Source organism: Ranitomeya imitator, chromosome 1 (assembly GCF_032444005.1).
Source record: "Ranitomeya imitator isolate aRanImi1 chromosome 1, aRanImi1.pri, whole genome shotgun sequence".
Classification (NCBI taxonomy): Eukaryota; Metazoa; Chordata; class Amphibia; order Anura; family Dendrobatidae; genus Ranitomeya; species Ranitomeya imitator.
This window is the reverse complement of record NC_091282.1, coordinates 428,228,011-428,254,020: the sequence shown is the minus strand read 5'-3', so window position 1 is coordinate 428,254,020 and position 26,010 is coordinate 428,228,011. Positions and strand designations below refer to the sequence as shown.

Genomic DNA, 26,010 nt, shown 5'->3' with positions numbered 1-26,010 from the left:
ATTTTGTTTTTAAATTAAATTTTACAGTTTCAGTTGTCAATTGTGACATTCCACCGAGATATCCACTCGTATTATCTTAATACTTACGGAGAAGGGACACCGGTTCTTCGTTGCCAGAACCACTACTGCTTAGTTCCCATCCATGACATCTGGCCACTGCTGCAACAGCTAAAAGGAAATAATAACAGATCTGGTTAACTATGGAACACGCCGTTGCAAAGCGCTCGCTGTTTTGGTCTCTTACGTATGGTAGCTTCTGGGGAGAAGTCCGCCGACCCGGGGGTGGAAAATGAGGGCCGGAAGGGAGGTGTTGAGGGTGGTGTTGGGGTGCGAGGCTGCATGGTCAATAAAGATGTAGAGGTCCCGGGCTCTGGGCTGCCGCTGGTGGCGGATGAAGGAGAGCTTGTCTCAATGAGAGGTGCCTGTTGCCGACGCCTTCTCTCTACACATAAATGAAACAAAAAAAATGTTTAGACATTCCTATACTGTATGTTCTAAACCAAGTGCAGAGCAAAGGGAATCATTGCAACCAATACGGTTCCTGCTTTAATTAGTCAAAAAAGTCTAATGAACGCTGTGTTCTGATCGTGTTTTCCAGCAGCATTTGGAGAAGTTGTAACAGAGAAGCTTGTCTTTTATATGTGTAGTACTGTGTGTGCCCCATATTGTGTGCTCCGTACGATGTGTACGTGGTACTGTGTGCGGCACGGTGTGTACGTCGTTGTGTGCGCGTCGCGCTGTGTGTGCTACATATTATGTGCGGCACGGTGTGTATGCCGCAGTACTAGAAGAGCATCACGGCTGTGCGCGTCTACTGATTAGCTGCCATTATTTCCCCTCCGGGCACTGTTCGCGCAGGATAATGTATGCAATATGTACGCTACACTGTTATGTCACCTATGCTATAATTACATTTCTATGAGTGATGGTACACTTACGTGAGGTCCCGGGCTGTGGCCTGATGCTGTTGGTGGATGAAGGACAACTGGCAGCAATGGCAGGTCTGTGTTGCCGTCGCCTTCTCTCTACACATAAATGAAAGAAAAGCAATGTTTTAAAAACAAAGAACAGGGATTCCAGAGCCCCCCCAAAAAAAAATAGCGCGCAGGGTGGCCAACCTCCTCATAAAAGCGTGCATCGCCCAATTCCCCCATACTGGTACTTGCCTCGCCTTGTCTCCGCACGCAACTCAGCCAGAAGGTGTGGATTTTTGTGGCGGAGGTCGGCCCATTTCTTACGCAACTGCTGCGCACTCCGGCGGACGCCAAACCTCCTATCCAGCATTTTCCCAATGCGACGCAGCACCTCCTGCTTATGTTGGTTCGGGTGTGCTGGGATAGTCTTCTGGCATTCATAATCAAGGGCATCCATGCGATGTACCAAAAACCGGAGCTCGGTGTGCCCCAAAGGGGCAGATCTCTGTCTTCCAGCCATTACAGATAAAAAGACGCTATAAAGCAGCACCTAACCACGCCCAGAGGAAGTCCTTAACTATGCATTTCTCCCGCGCGATCCGCATCGCTATAGCGTTGCCGTTTATGGACAGCGTCACTTTTGTGACGTCTGAGAGTGACAGAAGGAACGCACATAGTAAATGACGCTCGAACGATGTAGATATTACGCCGGTGCGGCACGTAATGTGCGGTCGTGGTATATGACGGCGTGATGACGTTACAACGTTCCTGCGTGCCTGCGCTACCTTGCTTTGCTTCCCTGACATCCTTAAAATGGCTGCCAGGCGACGTGATTCTCCTATGGGTGTCCCAGAGCTAAAGTTCATGATTAGCACTATGGATCGGATGCGTTACGAAACCACAGGGCTGGTGCTGCACCGCAACCAGCACAAGGATGAAGTCGTACGTGTGGTGTCTGAGGGCCTCAGGAAGCAGTTTGGGATAACCAGAAGTAAGGCCCAGATTGTGAAGAAATGGGGCGATCTTAAATCCAAAAGCCCAGCGCGCCTGCAGGAGCTTCGCCGCGAGATCCGCAGTGGTGAGTACGCAGGTACCCAAAAGTATTGCACGCCGAAGGGTTAATTGGGTGTGTATGTGGTGTGTATGTGGCCCTGCTATGGTGCAATAATGAAAGGTGCAGAGCACTATGTGGCCCTGCTATGGTGCAATAATGAATGGTGCAGAGCACTATGTGGCCCTGCTGTGGTGCAATAATGAACGGTGCAGAGCACTATGTGGCTCTGCTGTGTTTCCACAATGAACGGTGCAGAGCACTATGTGGCCCTGCTGTGGTGCAATAATGTATGGTGCAGAGCACTTTTTTGCCATGCTATGGTGCAATAATGAATGGTGCAGAGCACTATGTGGCCCTGCTATGGTGCAATAATGAACGGTGCAGAGCACTATGTGGCTCTGCTGTGTTTCCACAATGAACGGTGCAGAGCACTATGTGGCTCTGCTGTGTTTCCACAATGAACGGTGCAGAGCACTATGTGGCTCTGCTGTGTTTCCACAATGAACGGTGCAGAGCACTAGGTGGCCCTGCTGTGGTGCAACAATGAACGGTGCACAGCACTATGTGGCCCTGCTGTGGTGCAATAATGAATGGTGCAGAGCACTTTTTTGCCATGCTATGGTGCAATAATGAATGGTGCAGAGCACTATGTGGCCCTGCTATGGTGCTATGCTAACAGACCTTTTTTTTTTTTTTTTCCTTCACAGAGGCAAAGAGACAGCGTCGCCGCCACGAGGCATCCCACACCACCTCAGATATTGCTGTGCCCTCCGGGTCAACGGCTCAACAACCCAGTAGGTTCACCCAATAATGTGATTATGATTTGTTGGAAGGTACCCTCCCCCCCCCCCACCTGCAGTCACTGTTACCATTTATGTAAAAAAAAATTTTTTATTTTTTCCCTTCACAGAGGCAAAGACACAGCGCCGCCGTCGAGTGTACCAGGCCTTTGACACGGACTCAGATCCAGACTTGCCCTCCGTGCCTACAGATCCTAGTAGGTTCCCACAATAATGTGATTTGAATCTGGTGGCAGGTCCCCTATTCCCCCCCCCCACCTGCAGTGACTGTTGCCATTTATGTAAAAAAAATTTTTTTTTTTTTTCCCTCACAGAGGCAACGACACAGCGTCGCAGCCACGAGGCTTCCCACCCCGCCTCACATGTCCGTGTGCCCTCTGGGTCAACAGCTGAACAACCTAGTAGGTTCCCACAATAATGTGTTCAGGATTTGGTGGCAGGTCCCCTCTTCCCCCCCCCCCCCCCCCTCCCCCGGCAGCAAGTGTTGCCATATATGCTAACAGACCTTTTTTTTTTTTTTCCCTTCACAGAGGCAAAGACACAGCGCCGCAGCCACGAGGCTTCCCACCCCGCCTCACATGTCCGTGTGCCCTCTGGGTCAACAGCTGAACAACCTAGTAGGTTCCCACAATAATGTGTTCAGGATTTGGTGGCAGGTCCCCTCTTTTCCCCCCCCCCGGCAGCAAGTGTTGCCATATATGCTAACAGACCTTTTTTTTTTTTTTCCCTTCACAGAGGCAAAGACACAGCGCCGCAGCCACGAGGCTTCCCACCCCGCCTCACATGTCCGTGTGCCCTCTGGGTCAACAGCTGAACAACCTAGTAGGTTCCCACAATAATGTGTTCAGGATTTGGTGGCAGGTCCCCTCTTTCCCCCCCCCCCCTCCCCCGGCAGCAAGTGTTGCCATATATGCCAACAGACCTTTTTTTTTTTTTCCCTTCACAGAGGCAAAGACACAGCGCCGCAGCCACGAGGCTTCCCACCCCGCCTCACATGTCCTTGTGCCCTCTGGGTCAACAGCTGAACAACCTAGTAGGTTCCCACAATAATGTGTTCAGGATTTGGTGGCAGGTCCCCTCTTTCCCCCCCCCCCCCGGCAGCAAGTGTTGCCATATATGCTAACAGACCTTTTTTTTTTTTTCCCTTCACAGAGGCAAAGACACAGCGCCGCAGCCACAAGGCTTCCCACCCCGCCTCACATGTCCGTGTGCCCTCTGGGTCAACAGCTGAACAACCTAGTAGGTTCCCACAATAATGTGTTCAGGATTTGGTGGCAGGTCCCCTCTTTCCCCCCCCCCCCCTCCCACGGCAGCAAGTGTTGCCATATATGCCAAAAGACCTTTTTTTTTTTTTCCTTCACAGAGGCAAAGAGACAGCGCCACCGCCGACAGCACGAGGCATTCGACACCGACACAGATCCCGAAGTGCCCACCGTGCCTCAACATCCTAGTAGGTTCCCACAATAAAGTTATTTTGATTTTGTTGCAGGCCCACTCTTTCACCCCCAACCCAACCCCCCCCCCCCCCAACTCAGTTTTGCTTACTTTTTTTGTATTTATTTTACTTCACAGAAGCAAAGACACATCGGGAGACTACTGTGTTATTAATGTTATGTTTTTTGACCCACAGCTGTCGTCACTGTCAACAAGGAGGATATTGAAGCCGGCATAGAAAAGTTACTCCACACTATGGCACATATTCAGGAGCAGCACAATGTGGCAATGGAGGAGCTGCAGAAGCTGCGGGACATGTGCCAGCAGTTGTAGGCGGGCCAATAATCCATATTTTGTTGTTACAATAAAAATATTTTGTTAAACTATCATTCCATTTTTTTTGTATTACTTAACTGTACATGAATTTGTTACGTTAATTTGTGCCCTCATACAGTGCTGTGATTGAGACACACCAATCAAAAAGTAGTGATAGAATTTATAATAAAAGCTTTTATTTGAAACATTATTTTAACAAGACAATAAAATAAAAAGGAATGTAAAAGAAGCTAGGAAATCTCAAATTATGATACGACGATTGTTCCCGCTGAAAACTTTGGTGCCTGATGGGCGAAGCCATATCTAAAGGTATTGGCGTGTAGGAGTTATTAGGGGGTGGATGGCCGAAGTGGGAAACGTGAGCATTGTGTCGCATCGATGTCTGACACTGTGACCAACCATTGTAATTTGATGGCTCTGTCCGCTGTATTGGCCGGGAAGAGACCAAACAAGTGTTCTTGTCCAAATCGCCATCAGTACCCTTGTTTACTGCTTCCAGAATCAGACGCTCTGCTAGTATTCTTTGGTTGTCGTCCATTTTTGCCAGTTTGTCAACCACATAGTGTCCAAACCCCTCTAACGCAGGGCTAACATTTCTTGTCAACACCTTCTTTGCAAGGCTCAATAGTTCATTTGAGGCGTCTGAGGTGGCTTTCCGTTTTCTTGGACCTTGCCTCGATTGAGTCCTGGCAGGTGCAGCCTCCACTAAATCTGTTGTCGTGCAGTCCTGTGAACAGTCCAGTGTACTCTCCTGCGCACTGTCATCCTGGGGGGGGGGGAAAAAAAAAACAAGTTATGAACCCGGCAACAAAAAGTAGTACCACCATAACCGCATCCAAACTATATATTCGTAGTAGGTAACAAAAAGATTATAATATATTTGATGCTTAGTAATATTCTTTAACCCTCCCTTTTATTGAATACTTTGAACTACACTGTTCTGACTGCTAGGTGAACCTGACCAATATTTTATAGTCTAAATAGTCTCAACAAGAGTACATCGGCAGCTTGAAGCGATACTATTTTCTATATTGCTTAGATGGTATGGTTTACATATATCGCCATTTCATACATATTAAGTTCCCCATATAATACTTGACTGCGACAGGGTTACTTATGTGTACATGTTTTTGTAACAACTTCAAACTGATGTGATAATCAGAAGTATAAAACCTAAAATGCAGAGAAACATTATGTAATTATAGGACACATTGGTGAACTTTCGTCCAAAGAGCTACTTACTTGTTGCCCTTGTGACTCCTGCTCGGCGTCGTTCTCCGAAACTATTGGTTCCACAGGTGACAACAACCGAAGACACGTGGAAGTCCGTGGCACCTCTTGGTCCCTCAGACAATTAAGATGCTCAAAATACCAAAGTTTTGGCACATAAACTTCTTCAGTGGAAGCTCCGGACCTTGTAGTCTGAAGAACCTTGTTCAGCTCCTTCCTCCACACCGTGCGGAGCGCCTGGATTTTCTTTTTAATAACTGCTTCGTTAGCTGCCTCATCTGGTGCATGACGATTGTAAAGCTCAATGAGCTGTAAGTAACCCTCCCTCCTCTTTTCCCTGTTACAATACTCAGGAGACTTGATTTTCCAGAGGCAGGGAAAAGACTGATAAATCTCGATGAAATCCCTGATGAACTCCACACGATTAGACATCTGAAAAATAATTATAAAAAAAAATTACATGGTTGACAAAGAGTCCTATTAACAATACTTTTGACAGTGTGCCAAACGCTTAACAACAGCAGCCACACAAAGCGCTCATGCCTACCATCGCTTCTTCCATCTGCCACGCCATAGGCCACCATAACCCAAAACAGTGTACCGCCCACTTCCCTACAGCAGCCACACAAAGCGCTCATGGTGACCATCCATTGTACCATCTGCCACGCTCTAGCTCAACAGACACAACCGGTCATAAGCAGTCACAACAGCGTACCATCCGCATCGCTTCAGCGGCGGAACGAAGCGGTAATGCCGACCAAACTGCGTTCCATCTACCACGCTGTAGCCCACCAGTCACGACCAGTCACAACCAGTCACAACAGCGTACCATCCGCATCGCTTCTTCCATCTGCTGCGCCATAGGCCACTACCGCCCGCTTCCCTACAGCAGCCACACAAAGCGCTCATGGTGACCATCCATTGTACCATCTGCCACGCTCTAGCTCAACAGACACAACCGGTCATAAGCAGTCACAACAGCGTACCATCCGCATCGCTTCAGCGGCGGAACGAAGCGGTCATGCCGACCAAACTGCGTTCCATCTACCACGCTGTAGCCCACCAGTCACGACCAGTCACAACCAGTCACAACAGCGTACCATCCGCATCGCTTCTTCCATCTGCTGCGCCATAGGCCACTACCGCCCGCTTCCCTACAGCAGCCACACAAAGCGCTCATGGTGACCATCCATTGTACCATCTGCCACGCTCTAGCTCAACAGACACAACCGGTCATAAGCAGTCACAACAGCGTACCATCCGCATCGCTTCAGCGGCGGAACGAAGCGGTCATGCCGACCAAACTGCGTTCCATCTACCACGCTGTAGCCCACCAGTCACGACCAGTCACAACCAGTCACAACAGCGTACCATCCGCATCGCTTCTTCCATCTGCTGCGCCATAGGCCACTACCGCCCGCTTCCCTACAGCAGCCACACAAAGCGCTCATGGTGACCATCCATTGTACCATCTGCCACGCTCTAGCTCAACAGACACAACCGGTCATAAGCAGTCACAACAGCGTACCATCCGCATCGCTTCAGCGGCGGAACGAAGCGGTCATGCCGAACAAACTGAGTTACATCTACCACGCTGTAGCCCACCAGTCACAACCAAGCACAACAGCGTACCATCTGCCACATTGTAGCCCTCCAGTCACAACAGTGTACCATCCGCTTCGCTTCAGCGGTGGAACGAAGCACTCATGCCGTCCATACAGCGTTCCATCCACCACGCCCAAGCGGTTTACATACCTCGAAGCAGCGGTGCAAAGCGTGGTATATTCAGCGAAGTAGAAAATTCCAATGTCCAGGTCCACCAAGTGTCCAAGTACGAAGTGAAGAAAGGAAATTTTGAAAGCAGTGAGGTAGCATTGGGAACAATAGCGCTCAGGTGACAAATTTTCCAACCAATTGTGTGCACAGAACCTTTGGCCTATCAGCACACTAGCTAGTAGCACAACACGCCCCTAGTGAACAACGTCACGCACAGATTATGCAAAATTTGCTCTGAATCGTCGTGTGTGACACGACCGTACGACTGTCCCATACGACTTCTACATCGCAAATACGTCATGAATTTATCGCTTCAGCGCCGTGCATCGTGTAGTGTGACCGCAGTCTACGATGTTTGAAACGATAATTAAGCGACGATGTAACGTCACAAATCGTGCCGTCGTAGCGATCAAAATTGCACTGTGTGACGGTACCCTTAGTCCCACTGTGGGACATAACAATTTTTATTTTGATCTCTGATCTCATGCACTGCAGTACTCATGTACTGCAGTGCATGAGACTGTCAGTTTCTCACTGACTAAGCCTTTGAGACCTATCTTATAGCTGGATCTCACAGGCCACTCATACATAACCTCAATGTACCCTGGTAACCATCGAGACCAATTCTCATCGCAGGGGTCCAGTGGTTACTAAGTGGTTCTTGTGACCCCTGGTAATAACTTAAATACTGCTGTTGCAATTGACAGCAGTATTTAAGTGGTCAATTGGCCCTGATCAGCCGGGTCAGATACTGCAGGGTGTCAGCTGTCATGTACTGCCAAGACGCATGGGAATTGCCGCCGTGCGACACTATTCCCTTATTCTCCATCGCCATTTTAAAACACAGACACAGTCCTCCTCAATCCATAAAGTCTAATTACACTTGACAGAATGTTCCCAACAGAGTGTTCCTTGTTTCATAGCATTAGCATTGTCTTCCTATAATCTAAAAGAAAGTCTAAGTATACTCATAGTAATTTTACCATTTGTATATGACTTGTTGTGTATCACATCGAACTATAGACTGCAGCAACCAAAGCTAGCTCCGATCGCAAGTGTTAAATCCCTTAAAAACCATGGTCAGTCTCTGACAGTGGCATTAAGGCATGCAATTTGGTTGATTTGGAATTTTGGTGGTTCATTATCTCATGAATAGCTTCTGCACTAGTCGACCTGGCATGTCCACACATCAGATACAGGAAAGATATATATCTTGGTACCGTGTTAGCCAGTAGATAGAAAAATATTTAGAATTGAGAGTCCTCAGTGGTTGATACCTTTTAATGACTAACTGAAAAGAAGGTAACAAATTGCAAGCTTTCGAGACTACACAGGTCTCTTCATCAGGCATTATTGGCCTCTGATTAGGGTCTCTGTTGTGATGACCCCTCAGTCTGAGGGGCAAGTTCCTTAGTAAAAAGACATAAATCAGTGCGACACATTCATTCCTGCATTAAGACTGTCGTCATCAGTTTATATTCCCAGACTCTTCTGTCTCTCTGAGATTTGAAGTTACCTTTTAACACAAGTAATTTCATGTCCATAATGTTATGATTTGGGAGACAAAAATGTATTGCCACAGGTAGATCCATTCTTTTTTCTCTTATTGTGTGGTGGTGAGAATTCATTCTTGTTGTAAGCTTTTGCCCTGTCTCCCCAACATACAGACCCCCAGTTGGACATTTAGCACAAATAATTAGGTACACCACATTAGAAGTGATGCAGCTGAAAGTGTGTAATCAGAGGACAATAAAACAATCCTTATCTAGGAACTGGCCCAATATTTATGGACATAACTGTTTATCACTCATGGTACTTCTGCTTCATGTCACCTGTCTTATCCATGGTTTTCCCTTTTTTTTCTGTGCTATGTTGTGCATAAATAAGTGATTCTTCAGAATTTCTTTTAGTCTTTGCCTGATGAAGAGACCTGTGTAGTCTCGAAAGCTTGCAATTTGTTACCATCTTTCTCAATTCTAAATATTTTTCACACATTAGATAGACAGTTATTTGAATTTTCATTTTGGGGGTAAGAGAAGCCAGTATAAGTGATGTATTTTTTTCATATTAATAATTACTAATATTAACTTTTTTTTTTGCAGACTAGCTATTTACTATCTTAATGCAATATCAAAGGCATACAAGAACGCTAATATAGAATTCAAGAAGAAAATGCAGAGGGTATGTAAGCTATTTGAGATATATATATATATATATATATATATATATATACATATACTAGCTATTGAACCCGTTCTACGCCCGGGTGGCGAGCATTTATATTGGTATATTGTCTCCATCCTGGTATGTGCTGCTCCATCCTGCGTCCCCATCCTGTCATGCGCTGCTCCATCCTGCGTCCCCATCCTGTCATGCGCTGCTCCATCCTGCGTCCCCATCCTGTCATGCGTTGCTCCATCCTGCGTCCACATCCTGTCATGCGCTGCTCCATCCTGCGTCCCCATCCTGTCATGTGCTGCTCCATCCTGCGTTCCCCTTCCTGTCATGCGCTGCTCCCATCCTGCGTCCCCATCCTGTCATGCGCTGCTCCCATCCTGCGTCCCCATCCTGTGATGCGCTTCTCCCATCCTGCGTCCCCATCCTGTCATGCGCTGCTCCCATCCTGCGTCCCCATCCTGTGATGCGCTGCTCCCATCCTGTGATGCGCTGCTCCCATCCTGCGTCCCCATCCTGTCATGTGCTGCTCCATCCTGCGTCCCCATCCTGTCATGCGCTGCTCCATCCTGCGTCCCCATCCTTATGTGCTGCGGCATCCTGCGTCCCCATCCTTATGTGCTGCATCCTGCGTCCCCATCCTTATGTGCTGCTGCATCCTGCGTCCCCATCCTTATGTGCTGCTCCCATCCTGCGTCCCCAACCTTATGTGCTGCTCCATCCTGCGTCCCCATCCTTATGTGCTGCTGCATCCTGCGTCCCCATCCTTATGTGCTGCTGCATCCTGCGTCCCCATCCTTATGTGCTGCTGCATCCTGCGTCCCCATCCTTATGTGCTGCTGCATCCTGCGTCCCCATCCTTATGTGCTGCGCCATCCTGCGTCCCCATCCTTATGTGCTGCTCCATCCTGCGTCCCCATCCTTATGTGCTGCTCCATCCTGCGTCCCCATCCTTATGTGCTGCTCCATCCTGCGTCCCCATCCTTATGTGCTGCTCCATCCTGCGTCCCCATCCTTATGTGCTGCTCCATCCTGCGTCCCCATCCTTATGTGCTGCTCCATCCTGCGTCCCCATACTGCCTCTGACCCGCTCGGCGCCGAGTGCTGGGGGGCCTGAGCAGGCGGGGACACCGGCGCGCTGTGGGGGTCAGGTGCCGGTATCGCCGCCAGCTCAGGCCCCCCCAGCACTTACTATACTCACCTGTCCGGCGTTCCATCGCTGAGCGCCGCCATCTTCCCGGTCTCCTGGCTGTGACTGTTCAGTCAGAGGGCGGCGCCGGCGCGCATTAAGCGCGTCATCGCGCCCTCTGAACTGAAGGTCACAGGTCGAAGACCGGGAAGATGGCGCCGCTCAGCGATGGAACGGGGACAAGTGAATATAGGCCGATACTCACCCTCCTGGCGGTCCCTGCTTCTTCGGTGGAGATCGCGGTGTGCGTTCAGTGTGAACGCACACCGCGATCTCCCGGGAGCGTCGCTCTGTGAGGCCCAGACTGCGCCGGCGCTTGCGCAGTCTATAGAGGCTTCGGACAGAGTGACGCTCCCAGCGTTATATTATATATATATATATATATATATATATATATATAATCTGGGCTTCATAGGAGACTAGTAAGTATCCAATAGACTGCAAAACTACAGTATTAGTTTTTATTGTATTCACGATCAAGCAGACTCAGCCCCCCCAAGGGGACTATTAAAAAAAAAATGTAAAGAGAATTATTTTTTTCAAATATAACCTGCCCCCCAGCAACTATAAGCGTTTAAACCACCCACATTTTTCACAATACACATAGCAAAATCTTTAATAAAACTGTTCCTAACAGTGATGGCGCTAAGACCCCTGTAATCAATGCATGGACGTAGTTCTCCGTTCTTCTACACGAAGAAGAACCCAGCCCCTGCAGGTGACACTAACTTCCTAATGAATCCTCTTGCCAGATTCTCCTGGATGTATTGGGACATCGCCTCCATCTCCGGGAAAGGCAGGGGATAGACTCGACCCCGGCGAGGCTCTGCACCAGGCAAGAGGTCAATAGGACAGTCATAGGGGCGGTGGGGAAGAAGGGTCTCCGCAGCCCTCTTGGAGAATACGTCCACATAGGGCCAATAGTGCTTGGGGAGAGAGGAAAGATCTGCGGGTACTTCAGTTGTAGCAACCTGAATGCACTCCCTCAGACATCTGCCCTCACAAGATTCACTCCATCCCAAAATTCTCCCTGAGGACCACTCTATATGAGGGGAGTGGTAACGTAACCAGGGTATGCCTAGTAGAATCTCGTCTATTCCCTCGGGAATGACAAGAAGGGAAATAATCTCCTGATGGGATGGAGACATAGATAATGAAAATGGGATGGTCGGGTGTGTTATTTGTGAGGGCAGTGTTGACCCATTCACCACTCGTACAATCACTTGGTGAGCATCACCAGGGGTATTGCATGGCGTTGGGCGAAGGCTGAGGACATAAAATTCTCCTCCACCCCAGAATCCACGCAAAGCCCGACTGTAAGAGTGGATGGGCCTATGGTAATTGTCCCCTTGAAGGACAGTTTGGAGAAAAACGTTGCCATGTTTAGTGTACCTCCTCCTACAACCACTAGACGCTGACGTTTTCCTGACCGCTGGTAACATCTGGAGACAAGATGTCCTGAGTGCCGGCAAGCATGACAGACCTTGAGTGCACGAGCGGTCCTGGACTTAGATCCCACTCGTGACACCTCCATGGCCTCATGTGACTTGGACATCCGGACCGGAGATTCCAGAGGTTTGGCGAAGGGTGAGCCAGCTGAAACCTCTGCCTACACTGGGTTCGCTCTAACTTCCGCTCCTTAAAACGGAGGTCAATGCGAGTTAATACAGTTATTAGCTCCTCCAGTGTGGCGGGAATCTCCCTGGTGGCCAAAGCATCCTTCACATGGTCAGCCAGCCCCCTCCAAAATATTGGGATCAGGGCTTTATCCAGCCACTCCAGCTCAGATGCTAAAGTACAGAAGTGGACGGCAAAATGACTGACCATGGATGAGTCCTGGGTCAATGCCAGCAGTTGGAGCAATGTATCATGGGTGACTCGAGGTCCTAAAAAGACCTGTTTCAGAGTGCTCAGAAACAACGGAGCACTCTGCACCACATGATCGTCGCACTCCCACAGCGGCGTAGCCCACGTCAACGCCCTGTCCGACAGAAGGGATATAATGAATCCCACCTTTGCCCGCTCTGTGGAAAAAACATGCTGCCAGGAGCTCGAGGTGCATTGCGCACTGGCTCACGAATCCCCTACATGTCTTGCAATCACCAGAGTATTTATCAGGCAGCAGAAGGCGGGATAAGGTCAGAACAGGGGTGGCAGTGGACAGAATGCTGTAGATGCTGGTGGGCTTAGCTCATCTTCGATTTTGGGGGTGACAGGTTCCCTTTAAAGTGTTGTGCATGCATTTGTTTTTGCCTTACATTGACTGTAATGTCGTTTGGCTATGTACGGCTAATATTTGACAAATCGGCCAATATTGCAAATTTGGCGATCATAAACTGAACCGAACATTGAAATATTTGCCCATCTCTAAATATAATGAGATGTTGACTGTTGGCCAGATCGAGGCACTTGTATTCTTCATTTGAATGGATCGGACATTGAGCATACATACTGCTACTCCAATCATTCTCTACGTGACTGCCGGCAATAACAGAGAACTGTATTTGGCTATCCTTGGCAGTCACAAAGAGAATAAATTGGTAATATGCACTCTCAACCACCACTGCATTTAAGCAGAGGACAAAAGTGCATCTTTTCTGGTGATCGTTCTAAGTGTCAATGGTCAAACCCATATAGATCAGTAAGTTATAACTTATCCATCAACAATTGTGTACAAATGTACCTATACGAGTTGATGTTGTTTTGGAGACAAATATTGATTTGACGTAGATTTCTCTTTTGTTCACTCACTTTTCAATTTGTTCATAGGTAAAATTAAAATATTAGCACTTTTGAAAGCATTCTTGCTTTGCAGCATTTTTTCCACATCTATCTAAAACTTTTGCAAAACGCCTTACATAAATCTAAAAATAAACCTGTGCCCTAAACAGCCTAGAGAAAAAAAAAATGAAAAGGCAAAAAATTGCCATTTCTATTGGTCACCACATACATGAAAAAAAAAGTGCAATTTCAGTCAGCTCATGGCACAAAAACATACCCTCACACAATTCTATTGATGGTAAAAATAAAAAAGTTACGGGTCTCAGAAAATGATGACACAACAATATATATATTTTTTTTACAATTCTAGAATTTTTTCACCGCTAAAACAATAAAAAATGGACAAGTGTGATATCACCATTTCAGACTGACCTAAAGAATCATGTTGCCAGGTCATTTTTATCACATAATTAACGTCGTAGCAGACAAAATCCAAACAACAATAGCAGAATTACATGTTTTTCAATGTCACTGCAGTTGGAATTTTTCCTGTTAGATAGTTTTATATGGTAAAATAAACGGTATAATTCATAACTGTAACTTGCCCCACAAAACATAGTTAAACAAATGAAATATTTATGGCTGTAGGAACAAGGGAAGAAAAAAGCACAAACACAAAAAATTCTTCCGTCTTTAAAAATAGTACATGCTTTTTTGTTAAAAATGGCAATTATATAGTTGACAGTTACAAAGCTATTAATCTACTTTTTGGGGTCTTTTAATGATTAACATTAAAAATCTTAACTTACTTTAGCTTTTTTATTTTTTTCTGATAAAAATTAACAAATTTATAAAGAAACGGGAGGATGAAAAAAATAAACGAAACAATACTGAGTCAACAAATGAATTAATGAAAGACTTGGAAGAGCTACTGCCTCCTAGTGTGAGATATGGAATAAATAAGGAAATTGAACAAAAAGGTAAGATTCTTAAAATATAAGACTTAGACCGGTTTCCCACATGGGTGTATTAGAGTTTAAGTACAGACCATGATATGTGAACTAGTCGTAGGTCTCCTGATCCGAACTCATCAGCCTCAAAATTTGCTCAATTCACAGTCCATTAGATACAAAGGAGATAATATAATAGTGTTTTCATGATTGGTGTTTTTCTGTTGGAGTATTTATATGATTTTTGGACTATTTGTGAGTATTGATGAGGGAAAAGGCAATGAGTTGCACAGCATTTGTATAATGTTTGAGAGTTTGGAATTCTTTCATGGTAAATGTTTCCCTTTTTTTTCACCAGATGATACTTCTCGAAAACCTAATGCAAATAATGAAACTAAACTTGGTAATCCAACTTTACCTCTGAAAAATGGCCCACGACTGATGGTTACAAAACCACCCATTCAATCACAGCTGATAAAGACCACTTCTACTCAAAAGCTTCAACTTAATACTATAAAACCAAAACCAGGAATAGGTAGAGGACAAACCTCTTGAATTATTTTGTCAAGTATTTTGTATAATATTCTTTTGTATTGCTTCCTGCTAACATTACTAAAATAAAATTTGTGTTTTTTTTCGTGATTTTTTTGATGTAACAAGAACAGAGCAGAAATCAGACACAATATAAAGATAAGCTGTTATTTTAAAGTTACTTACAACTCAAAAAACCTTTAAAATGTAAATGCTTTTCATGTAACAGGTTCATTGTTAACAAAAACACAAAAGAATAAAAAAAAAACTTTAAAACGTAAAGTTACTTACAACAACACCAGCTCTAGATAGAAGCCTGTCCTGCTGAATACCACTTGCATAGAAACCAGTTAAGACCTGCACAATATGCAAATGAGCTGATAAAGAGGTTGTCCACTACAAGGGGGAAAAGTCAGCTCACCACTTAGAAGACTCCACGCTAGGAAACCTGCAGTGCTGCAGTCTATAGATCAAGTGAAAAAAATGGAAGAAATTCAGCATGTACAAAAAAAAGTGCAAAATGAGCAAACGCGTTTCGGATTCCTTATTCATTACATGTGGTAATCACAAAATCTGGTGTTTTATGTCATATCCTGTGCGGTCATATGACTAGAGACTTCCAATCTTGTAACATCTTAATTGCAAGCTTTTAACCCCTAAATGACTGCCGATACACCTTTTCACGGCGGCAATTAAGGTTACGTAAACCACAGTGCCGCTTTTAACGGCACTGGGGAGAAAGTGTATAGCGCCCCCCCCCCAGAGTCTGAATTTCTCCCGGGTCTCAGCTGCCGGAGGTAGCCGAGACCCCAGAGAACATAATTCGGGTTGGTTTTTACCGACCCTGAGGTTGCGATCGCTGTTATTAACCGTATAATGGCGATCGCAAAAAAAAAGTCAGATTTGCCATTTAATTTCTCTCTCCTCTGTGACTGCAAATCAGAGGAGAGAGAAATAGGGTCTCCGATCCCCCCTGTATCTGTCAGTGTCCCTTGGTCCTCCTGCTTCCCCCCACGGCCTCCAGTGTCTACTTCCAGTAAGAAAATGGCAGGCACATGTGCAGTGCGCCCGTCGAGATCTGCTGGCCGACACCAGGCAACAATGGGAGATTTTTCCTATTAGTTCATTTTGATCACTGAGATAGACCCTATCACAGTGATTAAAGTAAAAAATATACTAAATAAAACCCCTCTTTATCACCCCCTCAGTTAGGGAAAAATAATAAAATAAAAAATATATATTAAATTAAATTTTTCCATTAAGGATAGAGTTGGGCTAAAGTGAGTTGGGCTAAAGTTAGGGTTAGAGTTAGGGTATGGGCTATTGTTAGGGTTGGAATTAGGGTTAGGGTTGGGATTAGGGTCAGGGGTGTGTTAGGGTTAGGGCTAAAGTTAGGGATAGGGTTGGGGCTATAGTTAGGGTTAGGGTTGGGGCTAAAGTTAGGGTAGGGGCTAAGGTTAGGGTTAGGGTTGGGGCTAGAGTTGGGGTTAGTGTTAGGCTTTGGATCATGTTTACGGTTATGATTAGGGTTAGGGTTGGGATTAGGGTTAGGTTCTTTGCCAGAGTTAGGTTTGTGGTTAGTTATGGTTAGGGTTGAATTAGGGTTAGGGTTGTGTTAGGGTTAGGGTTGTGGTTAGGGTTGAGATTAGGGTTAGGGGTATGTTGAGGTTAGGGTTGGAGTTAGAATTGGGGGTTTCCACTGTTTAGGCACATCAGGTGCTCTCCAAATGTGACATGGCATCCGATCTCAATTCAAGCCAATTCTGCGTTAAAAAAGTAAAATGCTGCTCCTTCCCTTCCAAGCTCTGCCGTGCACCCAAAGAGTGGTTATCCCCCATATATGGAGTATCAATGTACTCAGGACAAATTGGACAACAACTTTTGCGGTCCAATTTCTCCTGTTACCCTTGTGAAAATAAAAAATTGGAGCTAAAATATGATTTTTGTGTTAAAACAAATGATTTTTTTATTTTCAAAGCTTTGCGTTATAAACTTTAGTGAAACACATGGGGGTTCAACGTTCTCACAACACATCTAGATAAGTTCCTTTGGGGTCTAGTTTCCAAAACAGGGTCACTTGTGGGGGTTTTCTTCTGTTTAGGCACATCAGGGGCACTGCAAATGCAATATGATGCCTGCAGACCATTCCATCAAAGTCTGCATTCCAAAACGTCATTACTTCTTTTCCAAGCCCCGACGTGTGCCCAAACAGTAGTTTTTTCCCACATATGGGGTATCAGTGTACTCAGGACAAATAGGACAACAAATTTTGCGGTCCAATTTCTCCTGTTGCCCTTGTGAAAATGCAAAATTGGGGGCTAAAAAATCATTTTTGTGGAAAAAAAGATTTTTATTTTCATGGCATTATAAACTTTTGTGAAACACTTGGAGGTTCAAAGTTCTCACAACACATCTAGATAAGTTCCTTGGGGGGTCTAGTTTCCAAAATGGTGTCACTATCGGGGGGGGTCATGCTGTTAAAATGCAGGTACGTGCAGGCTCCACTAGATGGCAGTAGAGTGGAAGCAGAAATGCACCTATACAGAGCTGACCTGCAGTGCAGCAGTAACACTACCACAGGTGGCAGCAGAAAGTCAAACAATCCGAGTCAAATCCTAGACTGTAGGATAGTACCAAAGGAATAAGCAAACTCAAGGTCAGAGACAAGCCAGGGAGTCAGTAATGATCAGTAGAGGATAAGCTGAAAGACAAAAAACAGAAGCAGGTCAGGATACAAGCCAAGTCAAATCCAGGAAGTCAGCACACTAGCAGGAAACATGGAGTCAAGATGGGAACAGGAGAAAACAGAGACACGAGTTCAGACTGCAATGCAGCAGGACAAATCAGAGCAATCAGAGTCAGCTACAGCAGCACTAGGCAAAAACTATAACTGACATCGCCTGCAGGAAACAACAGCGATAAATAGCCAACCTGAATGCAGACAGAAGCTGAGAAAGGTTAACTTTTGACATGACCAGACCGGGAAAAAGGGAAAACAGGACTCAAAACCCGGTCTGGATCATGACAGGGGGTTTCTACTATTTAGGTAGATCAGGTGCTCTGCAAACGCAATCTGATGCCCGCAGACCATTCCATCAAAGTTTGCATTCCAAAGCAGCACTCCTTCCCTTCCGAGCTCTGCCATGCACCCAAACAGTGGTTTTCCCCCCAGATATGGGGTATCAGCATACTCAGGACAAACTGCAAAACAACTTTTGGGGTCCAATTTCTCTAGATACCCTTGGGAAAATAAAAAATTGAGGGCTAAAAGATCATTACAAACATTAGTGAAACAATTGGGGGTTCAAACTGCTCACAACACCTCTAGATAAGTACCTTGGGTGGTTTAGTTTCCAAAATGGGGTCAATTGTGGGGGTTTCTACTGTTTAGACACATCAGGGGCTCTCTAAATGAGACATGGTGTCCAATCTCAATTCCAGACAATTCTGCCTTGAAAAAGTCAAACTGCGCTCCTTCCCTTCCAAGCTCTGCCATGTACCCAAACAGTGGTTTACCCCCACATATGGGGTATCAGCGTATTCATGACAAATTGCACAAAAACGTTGCACGTCTAATTTCTCCTGTTACCCTTGGGAAAATAAAAAATTGGGGGGTGAAAAAATCATTTTTGTGTAAAAAATATGATATTATATTTTCACGGCTCTTGGGGGTTCAAGGTACTCACTGCACATCTAGATAAATTCCTTGCGGGTGTAGTTTCTAAAATTCTGTTACTTGTGGGGGGTTTCCACTGTTTAGGTACATCAGGGGTTCTCCAAATGCAGCATCGCGTCAGATCTCAATTCCAGCCAATTCTGCATTGAAAAAGTCAAATAATACTCCTTCCCTTCCAAGCTCTGCCACATGCCCAAACAGTGGTTTACCCTCACATATGGGGTATCAGCGTATTCAGGAGACATTGCACAACAAATGTTGTGCTTTATTTTCTCTTTTTACGCTTGCGAAAATAAAAAAACTGGTTCTGAAACAAAATGTGAAAAAAAGTTAAATGTTCATTTTTTCCTTCCACATTGCTTCAGTTCCTGTGAAGCACATAAAGGGTTAATTAACTTCTTCAATGTGGTTTTGAGCACCTAGAGCAGAGCAGTTTTTAGAATGGTATCACTTTTGGGTATTTTCTGTCAAGTACACCCCTCAAAGTGACTTCAAATGTGATGTGGTCCCTAAAAAAAAAATGGTAATGTAAAAATGAGAAATCTCTTGTGAACTTTTAACCCTTATAACTTCCTGACATAAAAAATTTTGCTTCCAAAATTGTGCTGATGTAAAGTAGACATGTGGAAAATGTTATTTGTTGACTATTTTGTGTGACATATCTCTCTGATTTAAGGGCATAAAAATTAAAAGTTTGAAAATATTTCTGTTTTTTTTTCATAAATAAACGCAAGTTATAGAAGAAATTTTACCACTAACATGAAGTACAATATGTCATGAAAAAAACATTCTCAGAAGCAGCAGAATCCGTTAAAGCGTTCCAGAGTTATGACCGCATAAAATAACAGTGGTCAGAATTGTAAAAATTGGCCTGGTCATTAACCCTAGAACGCATACCTGGGGCCTCACAGGCCTGCCAGGTTACTTGTTTTCTATTTTCTGTAAAAGTACTTTAGTTAGAATTTTGAAAATCTAGGTAATCCTCAGGTATATAGTTGTTAGTAATTTCCAGTTATTCATATATTTTATGTTACAGACATTTCGGTATAACAACCTTTTTTTGGGACTACCCCATATTCACGCACCTGGGGCCTTTTAGGCCTGTACTAGGTTTACATCTCCACTATGTCCTACTACTACTATGTCCATCAATAGATTTGAGGGTATCCGGAGATGCCTTTATTTTGATGAAAAGAGAACTCGCCCTGTGAGGTTGGCAACCGATAAATTAGCCCCTATTAGCTATATCTGGAATCTTTTTATCAAGAACTGTACAAAGCTTTACCATTCCAGTGATAATGTGACAGTGGACGAGCAACTTCTTGCCTTTAGGGGATGTTGCAAATTCATTCAGTATATGCCCAGTAAGCCAGCTAAGTATGGCATAAAAATTTTCTGGATGTGCGATTCAGCAAGCTATTATGGGATGAATGGTCTGATTTACTGTGGCAAAAAAGCTGATGCTCTAGTCCAGAAAGACCTATGTTCCGACATAGTAAAAACACTTGCTCTACCAATTTTCAATTCAGGAAAAAATATTACAATGGATAATTACTTTACAAATTTGGAAATGGCCAACTTTTTGCTTCAAAAGCAACTTACACTTGTTGGTACTATGAGGCCAAACCGCCGTGAAATTCCTCCAATCATGAAGCACAATGCACAGCGAACAATCTACGAGAGTGTATTCGGTTTCTGCAATCAAGCAACAATGGTGTCTTATAAAGCCAAGAAAGAAAAATCTGTGATATTACTGAGTACAATGCATCATGATCGAAGTATTGACACCAATGACAGGAAAAAAAACTGAAATCATACTGCATTATAATAAGACAAAAGGAGGTGTCGACAAGATGGACGAAATGATTGGAGAGTATTCGTGCAAAAGGCAGACTAAACGTTGGCCTGTTGCCCTTTTTTCCAATATCCTTGATGTGTCAGCCCTCAATAGCTACATTGTTTATTGTCAAAGTAATCCAGAATTCCATGCCAACAGGAAAGACAAGAGACGTCTATTTTTGACAGAACTTTGTTATGAACTTTTGATGCCTACTATGATGGAGAGAAGCAGCATGATATGCTTATCAAGGCAAATTACGGAGGCAATGATCCGATGTGGAATATGCTTTCTGGAACATCCAGAGCAAAGAGAAAAAAAAAGAAAGCGCTGCTATATTTGTCCAGCAAAGAAGGAAAGAAAATCGGAGCGTTTCTGTTCTACTTGCGGACAAAATGTATGCAAGGAACATTCAGCCGAAAAAATAATATGTGAGAATTGTCGGGGGAATATGTAAAGTTACAAATAAATATTCCTGCACCAAACTTGCTACAACCAAAAAATGTTTTCATAAAAAAATTGCATATAGAATGCCTATATTTGGCGTGCCCGTTTACTTACTTTTTGTTGTTTTATGCACATAATTATGTTTTGAAATATACTCATCTTAGGCTAAGTATTTGCAAGCCAAAACCAGGAGTGGGTGATAAATGCAGAAGTGGTGCATATGTTTCTATTATATTTTTCCTCTAATTATTCCCCTCCTGGTGTTGGCTTACAAATACTGATGTAAAATACTGACCAAATACTGCTAGTGTGACAGCAGCCTTAGGCTGTGTTCCCAGTAGCGCTGGGGTTCGCCAGAAGGGGATCTATAATGGATCTCACCTCCTGGTAACTCCAGCTAAGGCTGCCGGAATGGCGGGATTCCGCCAGCCTTAGCTGGGGTCACCAGGAGGTCAGATCCATTACGGATCCCCTCCTGGCGGACCCCAGCGCTAGTTGGAATGCATCCTTACCTTGCAATTGTAAAATAAATTTTGAAAAGTATTTTAATTTGAGTTATTCCGTGTTATTTGCACACAGGCCTAAAAGGCCCCAGGTGCGTGAATATGGGGTAGTCCCAAAAAAAGGTTGTTATACCGAAATGCCTATCTAACAACTATATACCTGAGGAATACCTAGAGTTTCAAAATTCTAACTAAAGTAATTTTACAGAAAATAGAAAACAAGTAACCTGGCAGGCCTGCGAGGCCCCAGGTATGCATCCGCCAGCCTTAGCTGGGGTCACCAGGAGGTCAGATCCATTACGGAATCCCATCCTGGCGGACCCCTGCGCTAGTGGGAATGCATCCTTACTTTGCAATAAACTTTGGAAAGTATTTTTATTTGAGTTATTCCATGATAATTGTAAACAGGCCTAAAAGGCCCCAGGTGCGTGAGTGTGTAGATTTCTATGGGTATGCGTTCTAGGGTTAAGAACAAAATTGGCTCTGTCACTAAGGGGTTAAAGTGCATAGTTAATACAAATACATGTAAATGCATTGAATCACAATCATGGTATAGTTAAACAAAGTACATAGCTTGAGTCCTGTTTAAGGTGGTAAATTTGAATTATATTCGGTATGCATGCTCCGTGATGTTCTACATATCCTCCATGTTGCTTGGTTAAAAAAAATCCTGTGGGCTTTTAACTATCCTTGGCTGAACAACATAATACCTAAATAGCAAATTTAAGATGAAAATGTCTGGGAAATACCAAGTTTATGAATATTTTAGTTACAATAAATCACGTCTATGGCTTAATTATATGAAAAGCATAATATGTATTGGTAGTGATTGGTAGCGATAGATTATATCGTATTTGACTTTCTTCTCCTGCGGTACCCTAGTACCTAGTTCAAATATCCACCAAGGTTTGCGATTCAAATCAATCTTATGAAGATCTCCTCCTTTCAGAGGTTTTTTGATCCTTTTTAGAGAAGATCTTACGTCGCCATAATGCTTAAGGCTGAAGTGCCTGGAAGTTGCTGAACACTAGGTGATTAACTTATTTACAGCAAATTATAAATGCCTTCTAATGTGGATTTTTAATGTATAGGTACTGTTACAATTAATAAAACTTTTTATTGGATATGTTTTACTTGCTGCTGTTGAGGTGAAAAATGTAACATTTTCTGTGTGTCTACAGCAATTTCAAATATTGTGAATACATTTAAAAAATCCTGTGGTATAAAGCCATGTGTTAATTACCTCAGTATTAGGGTTAAGTATAAGCTAGGGTACAATAAACTACCTAAGGTAAGAGCTTTTGTGGTTGAAAACCTAACAGGGTTGGTTAGAATAAGTTTATATTTTTTTCCTACAGGAAAGAAATATATCTTGGTACCGTGTTAGCCAGTAGATAGAAAAATATTTAGAATTGAGTGTCCTCAGTGGTTGATACCTTTTAATGGCTAACTGAAAAGATGGTAACAAATTGCAAGCTTTCGAGACTACACAGGTCTCTTCATCAGGCATAGACTAAAACAAATTCTGAAGAATCATATATTTATGCACAACATCGTATAGAAAAAAAAAACACCTGGCTTATCCATGGTGTTTTTTTTTTTTCTATACGATGTTGTGCATAAATATATGATTTAATCTGAATGTGACGGCTCCTGCAGTGGTGATTCAGAGGAACTGGAGTATGGGGAGGAGTCAATGTGTACAGACTGGATTCCTGCAATCCTTGGAGTTGGCAGAACATGTACAGCGCCACTCTCAAGATCTGTCCCCGGCTTCACAACATTTACCCAATGGGCAGTGAGGAAAAGGTATCGTCCCTATCCATGGTGACTAGTCCACGCATCAGTGGTCAGGTAGACCTTGCTACTGACGGCGTTTAGTAGCGCATGTTTAATTTTTCCCTCCACATGCTTTTGCAGGGCAGCGATAGCTTGCCTACTGAAATAAAAGCAGCTGGGCACGTTGTATTGTGGGACTGCCAATGCCATGTAGTTATGAAAGGTGTCAGTCTCCACCATTCCACCAGCCTGAATGATAGCATTTCAAGGGACAGTAGATTTGCAATGCCTGAGTGCAGCATGAGCTGCACTCACACAGAGACCTTGCAGACAGCCGTGAACAGCGCTGCAAGGCCAAAAAAAGCTCCTCTATGTACTCCTATATAGTGATTTTCCACAATCTAGCAGGATACAGATGGAAACCCACTAATAGGATAAATCAGAAAAAATGTGCAGCAGGCAGCACTAATTGAAAAAAGGACAATGGAACAGTATGAGGCAGTGATGCACACTGAGCTGACTACAACCAGCTGTGGCTGCAGAACAGGCTACAACGTGAGCTGCTCTCACACAGAGACCTTGCAGACAGCCGTGAACAGCCCAGCAAGGCCAAAAAATGCTCCTCTATGTACTCCTATATAGTGTTTTTCCACAATCTAGCAGGATACGGATGGAAACCCACTAATAGGATAAATAAAAAAAATGTGCAGCAGGCAGCACTAATTGAAAAAAGGACAATGGAACAGTATGAGGCAGTGACGCACGCTGAGCTGACTACAACCAGCTGTGGCTGCAGAACAGGCTACAGCGTGAGTTGCACTCACACAGAGACCTTGCAGACAGCCGTGAACAGTGCTGCAAGGCAAAAACACGGTTCTCACACAGCGGTTGCTAAATTAGCCTGGGTAAAGCACAATGAAGCAAATCGCTATCTCAAACTATCCCTTAGTCAGAACAGCAGCGTCCTTTCCCTAACTGAATTCATAGCAGAGCGAACCCAAAATGGCGGCGGCAGCTTTTATAGTGCATCATGACATCATTTCAGCAGCCAATCACAGCCATGCCCTTACTTACATGCCTAACATGCATAACAGGATGTGCCCACACTTCTTAGGATTCCTCATTACCTGAAATAAATCAAACTGGCTCATTGCACTATGGGAACTTCTGATTCGGGTACGCAATATTGCAAAAGTATCGGAACTCAGTATCGGAATTCCGATACAACGAATATCGGCCGATACCCGATATTTGCAGTATCGGAATGCTCAACACTATTGTTAAATGTTACAATGACATTTCCCCGTGAATGCATTTGTAGTGGTTGAAAGCAATGTTAAAGTTGAAAAATGCTTCAAAAACGCTGCGCCTGAACTAAGCCTTACTGGGGGAGGAAATTTTTGGTCGGAGGTTAAATATTTGGCCTAACAGGCAAGTCATTAACCTGCAAAGGATGTACCGTGACATATTTCCAAGCAAAACCCGTATTGGTTTCATTTCAATGTGTTTTTTGTGGCACCGGTAAAAATGGCATGAATCTCGGAAAAAAATGATTAAAGCTGTGAACTAGGAGTAAGAAATGCTTTCAGGGGCGATCCCCATGATGTTTCTGTTCTGTTTTGGGTGCACGGCAAGGCTCGGAAGGGACGGAGCGCCATTTCACTTTTTGAATGAAAAATTAGCTCCAATCTTTAGCGGACACCATGTCGCGTTTGGAGATCCCCTATGTGCCTAAACATTGGAGCTTCCCTACAAATTTTGGAAACTAGATCACCCAAGGAACTTATCTAGATGCATATTGAGTACTTTGAACCCCCAGGTGCTTCACAAATTGATCCATAAAAATGAAAAAGTACTTTTTTTCACAAACATTTTATTTTAGCCTCAATTTTTTTTTTCATTTTCACATGGGCATGAGGATAAAATTGATGCTTAAATTTGTTGGGCAATTTCTCCTGAGTACACCGATACTTCACATGTGGGGGTAAACCACTGTTTTGGCGCATGGCAAGGCTCGGAAGGGAAGGAGCGTCATTTGACTTTTTGAATGGAAAATTAGCTCCAATCGTTAGCGGACACCATGTTGTGTATGGAAGGTATGTAGTGTATGTCAGGTTGGTGTGTGTGGTGTAGTATACACCACACACACCAACCTGATGTACACTATGCCATACACACCAACCTGACACACTAAGTCAGGTTGGTGTGTGTGGTATAGTGTATGTCAGGTTGCTGTGTGGTGTAGTGTATGTCAGGTTGATGTGTGTGGTGTAGTGTACACCACACACACCAACCTGACGTACAGTATACCACACACACACCAACCTGACGTACACTATACCACACCACACACCAACCTGACGTACACTATGTCATACACACCAACCTGACACAGTACGTCAGGTTGTTGTGAGTGGTGTAGTGTATGTCAGGTTGGTGTGTGGTGTAGTGTACGTCAGGTTGATGTGTGTGGTGTAGTGTACACCACACACACACCAACCTGACCTATTCCACACACCAACCTGACGTACACTATGCCATACACACCAACCTGATGTAGTGTGTCAGGATGGTGTGTATGGCATAGTATACGTCAAGTTGGTGTGTGGTGTGGTGTAGTGTACGTCAGGTTGATGTGTGTGGTGTAGTGTACACCCC

At 44.4% G+C, this 26,010-nt stretch overlaps 2 protein-coding genes across 2 annotated transcripts in view; one reads left to right on the top strand and one right to left on the bottom strand.

Moving 5' to 3' along the window:
• Nucleotides 1–15,134, top strand: part of LOC138670522 (transmembrane channel-like protein 2-A) — a 111,143-nt gene extending 96,009 nt beyond the window's left edge. Inside the window, exons 9-11 of the mRNA XM_069757972.1 lie at nt 9,647–9,725; nt 14,486–14,609; nt 14,938–15,134. Coding sequence (XP_069614073.1) covers nt 9,647–9,725; nt 14,486–14,609; nt 14,938–15,134 — 400 coding nt within the window. The remainder of the gene's footprint in view (nt 1–9,646; nt 9,726–14,485; nt 14,610–14,937) is intronic.
• Nucleotides 4,726–6,478, bottom strand: LOC138657515 (uncharacterized). Its single transcript, XM_069745292.1, has 2 exons — nt 5,781–6,478; nt 4,726–5,304 (listed from the first exon to the last, which is right to left on the bottom strand). The coding sequence occupies exons 1-2, from the start codon at nt 6,198–6,200 to the stop codon at nt 4,726–4,728; spliced, it is 999 nt and encodes a 332-aa protein (XP_069601393.1). The 5' UTR covers nt 6,201–6,478.
• Nucleotides 15,135–26,010: the final 10,876 nt, after the last annotated feature.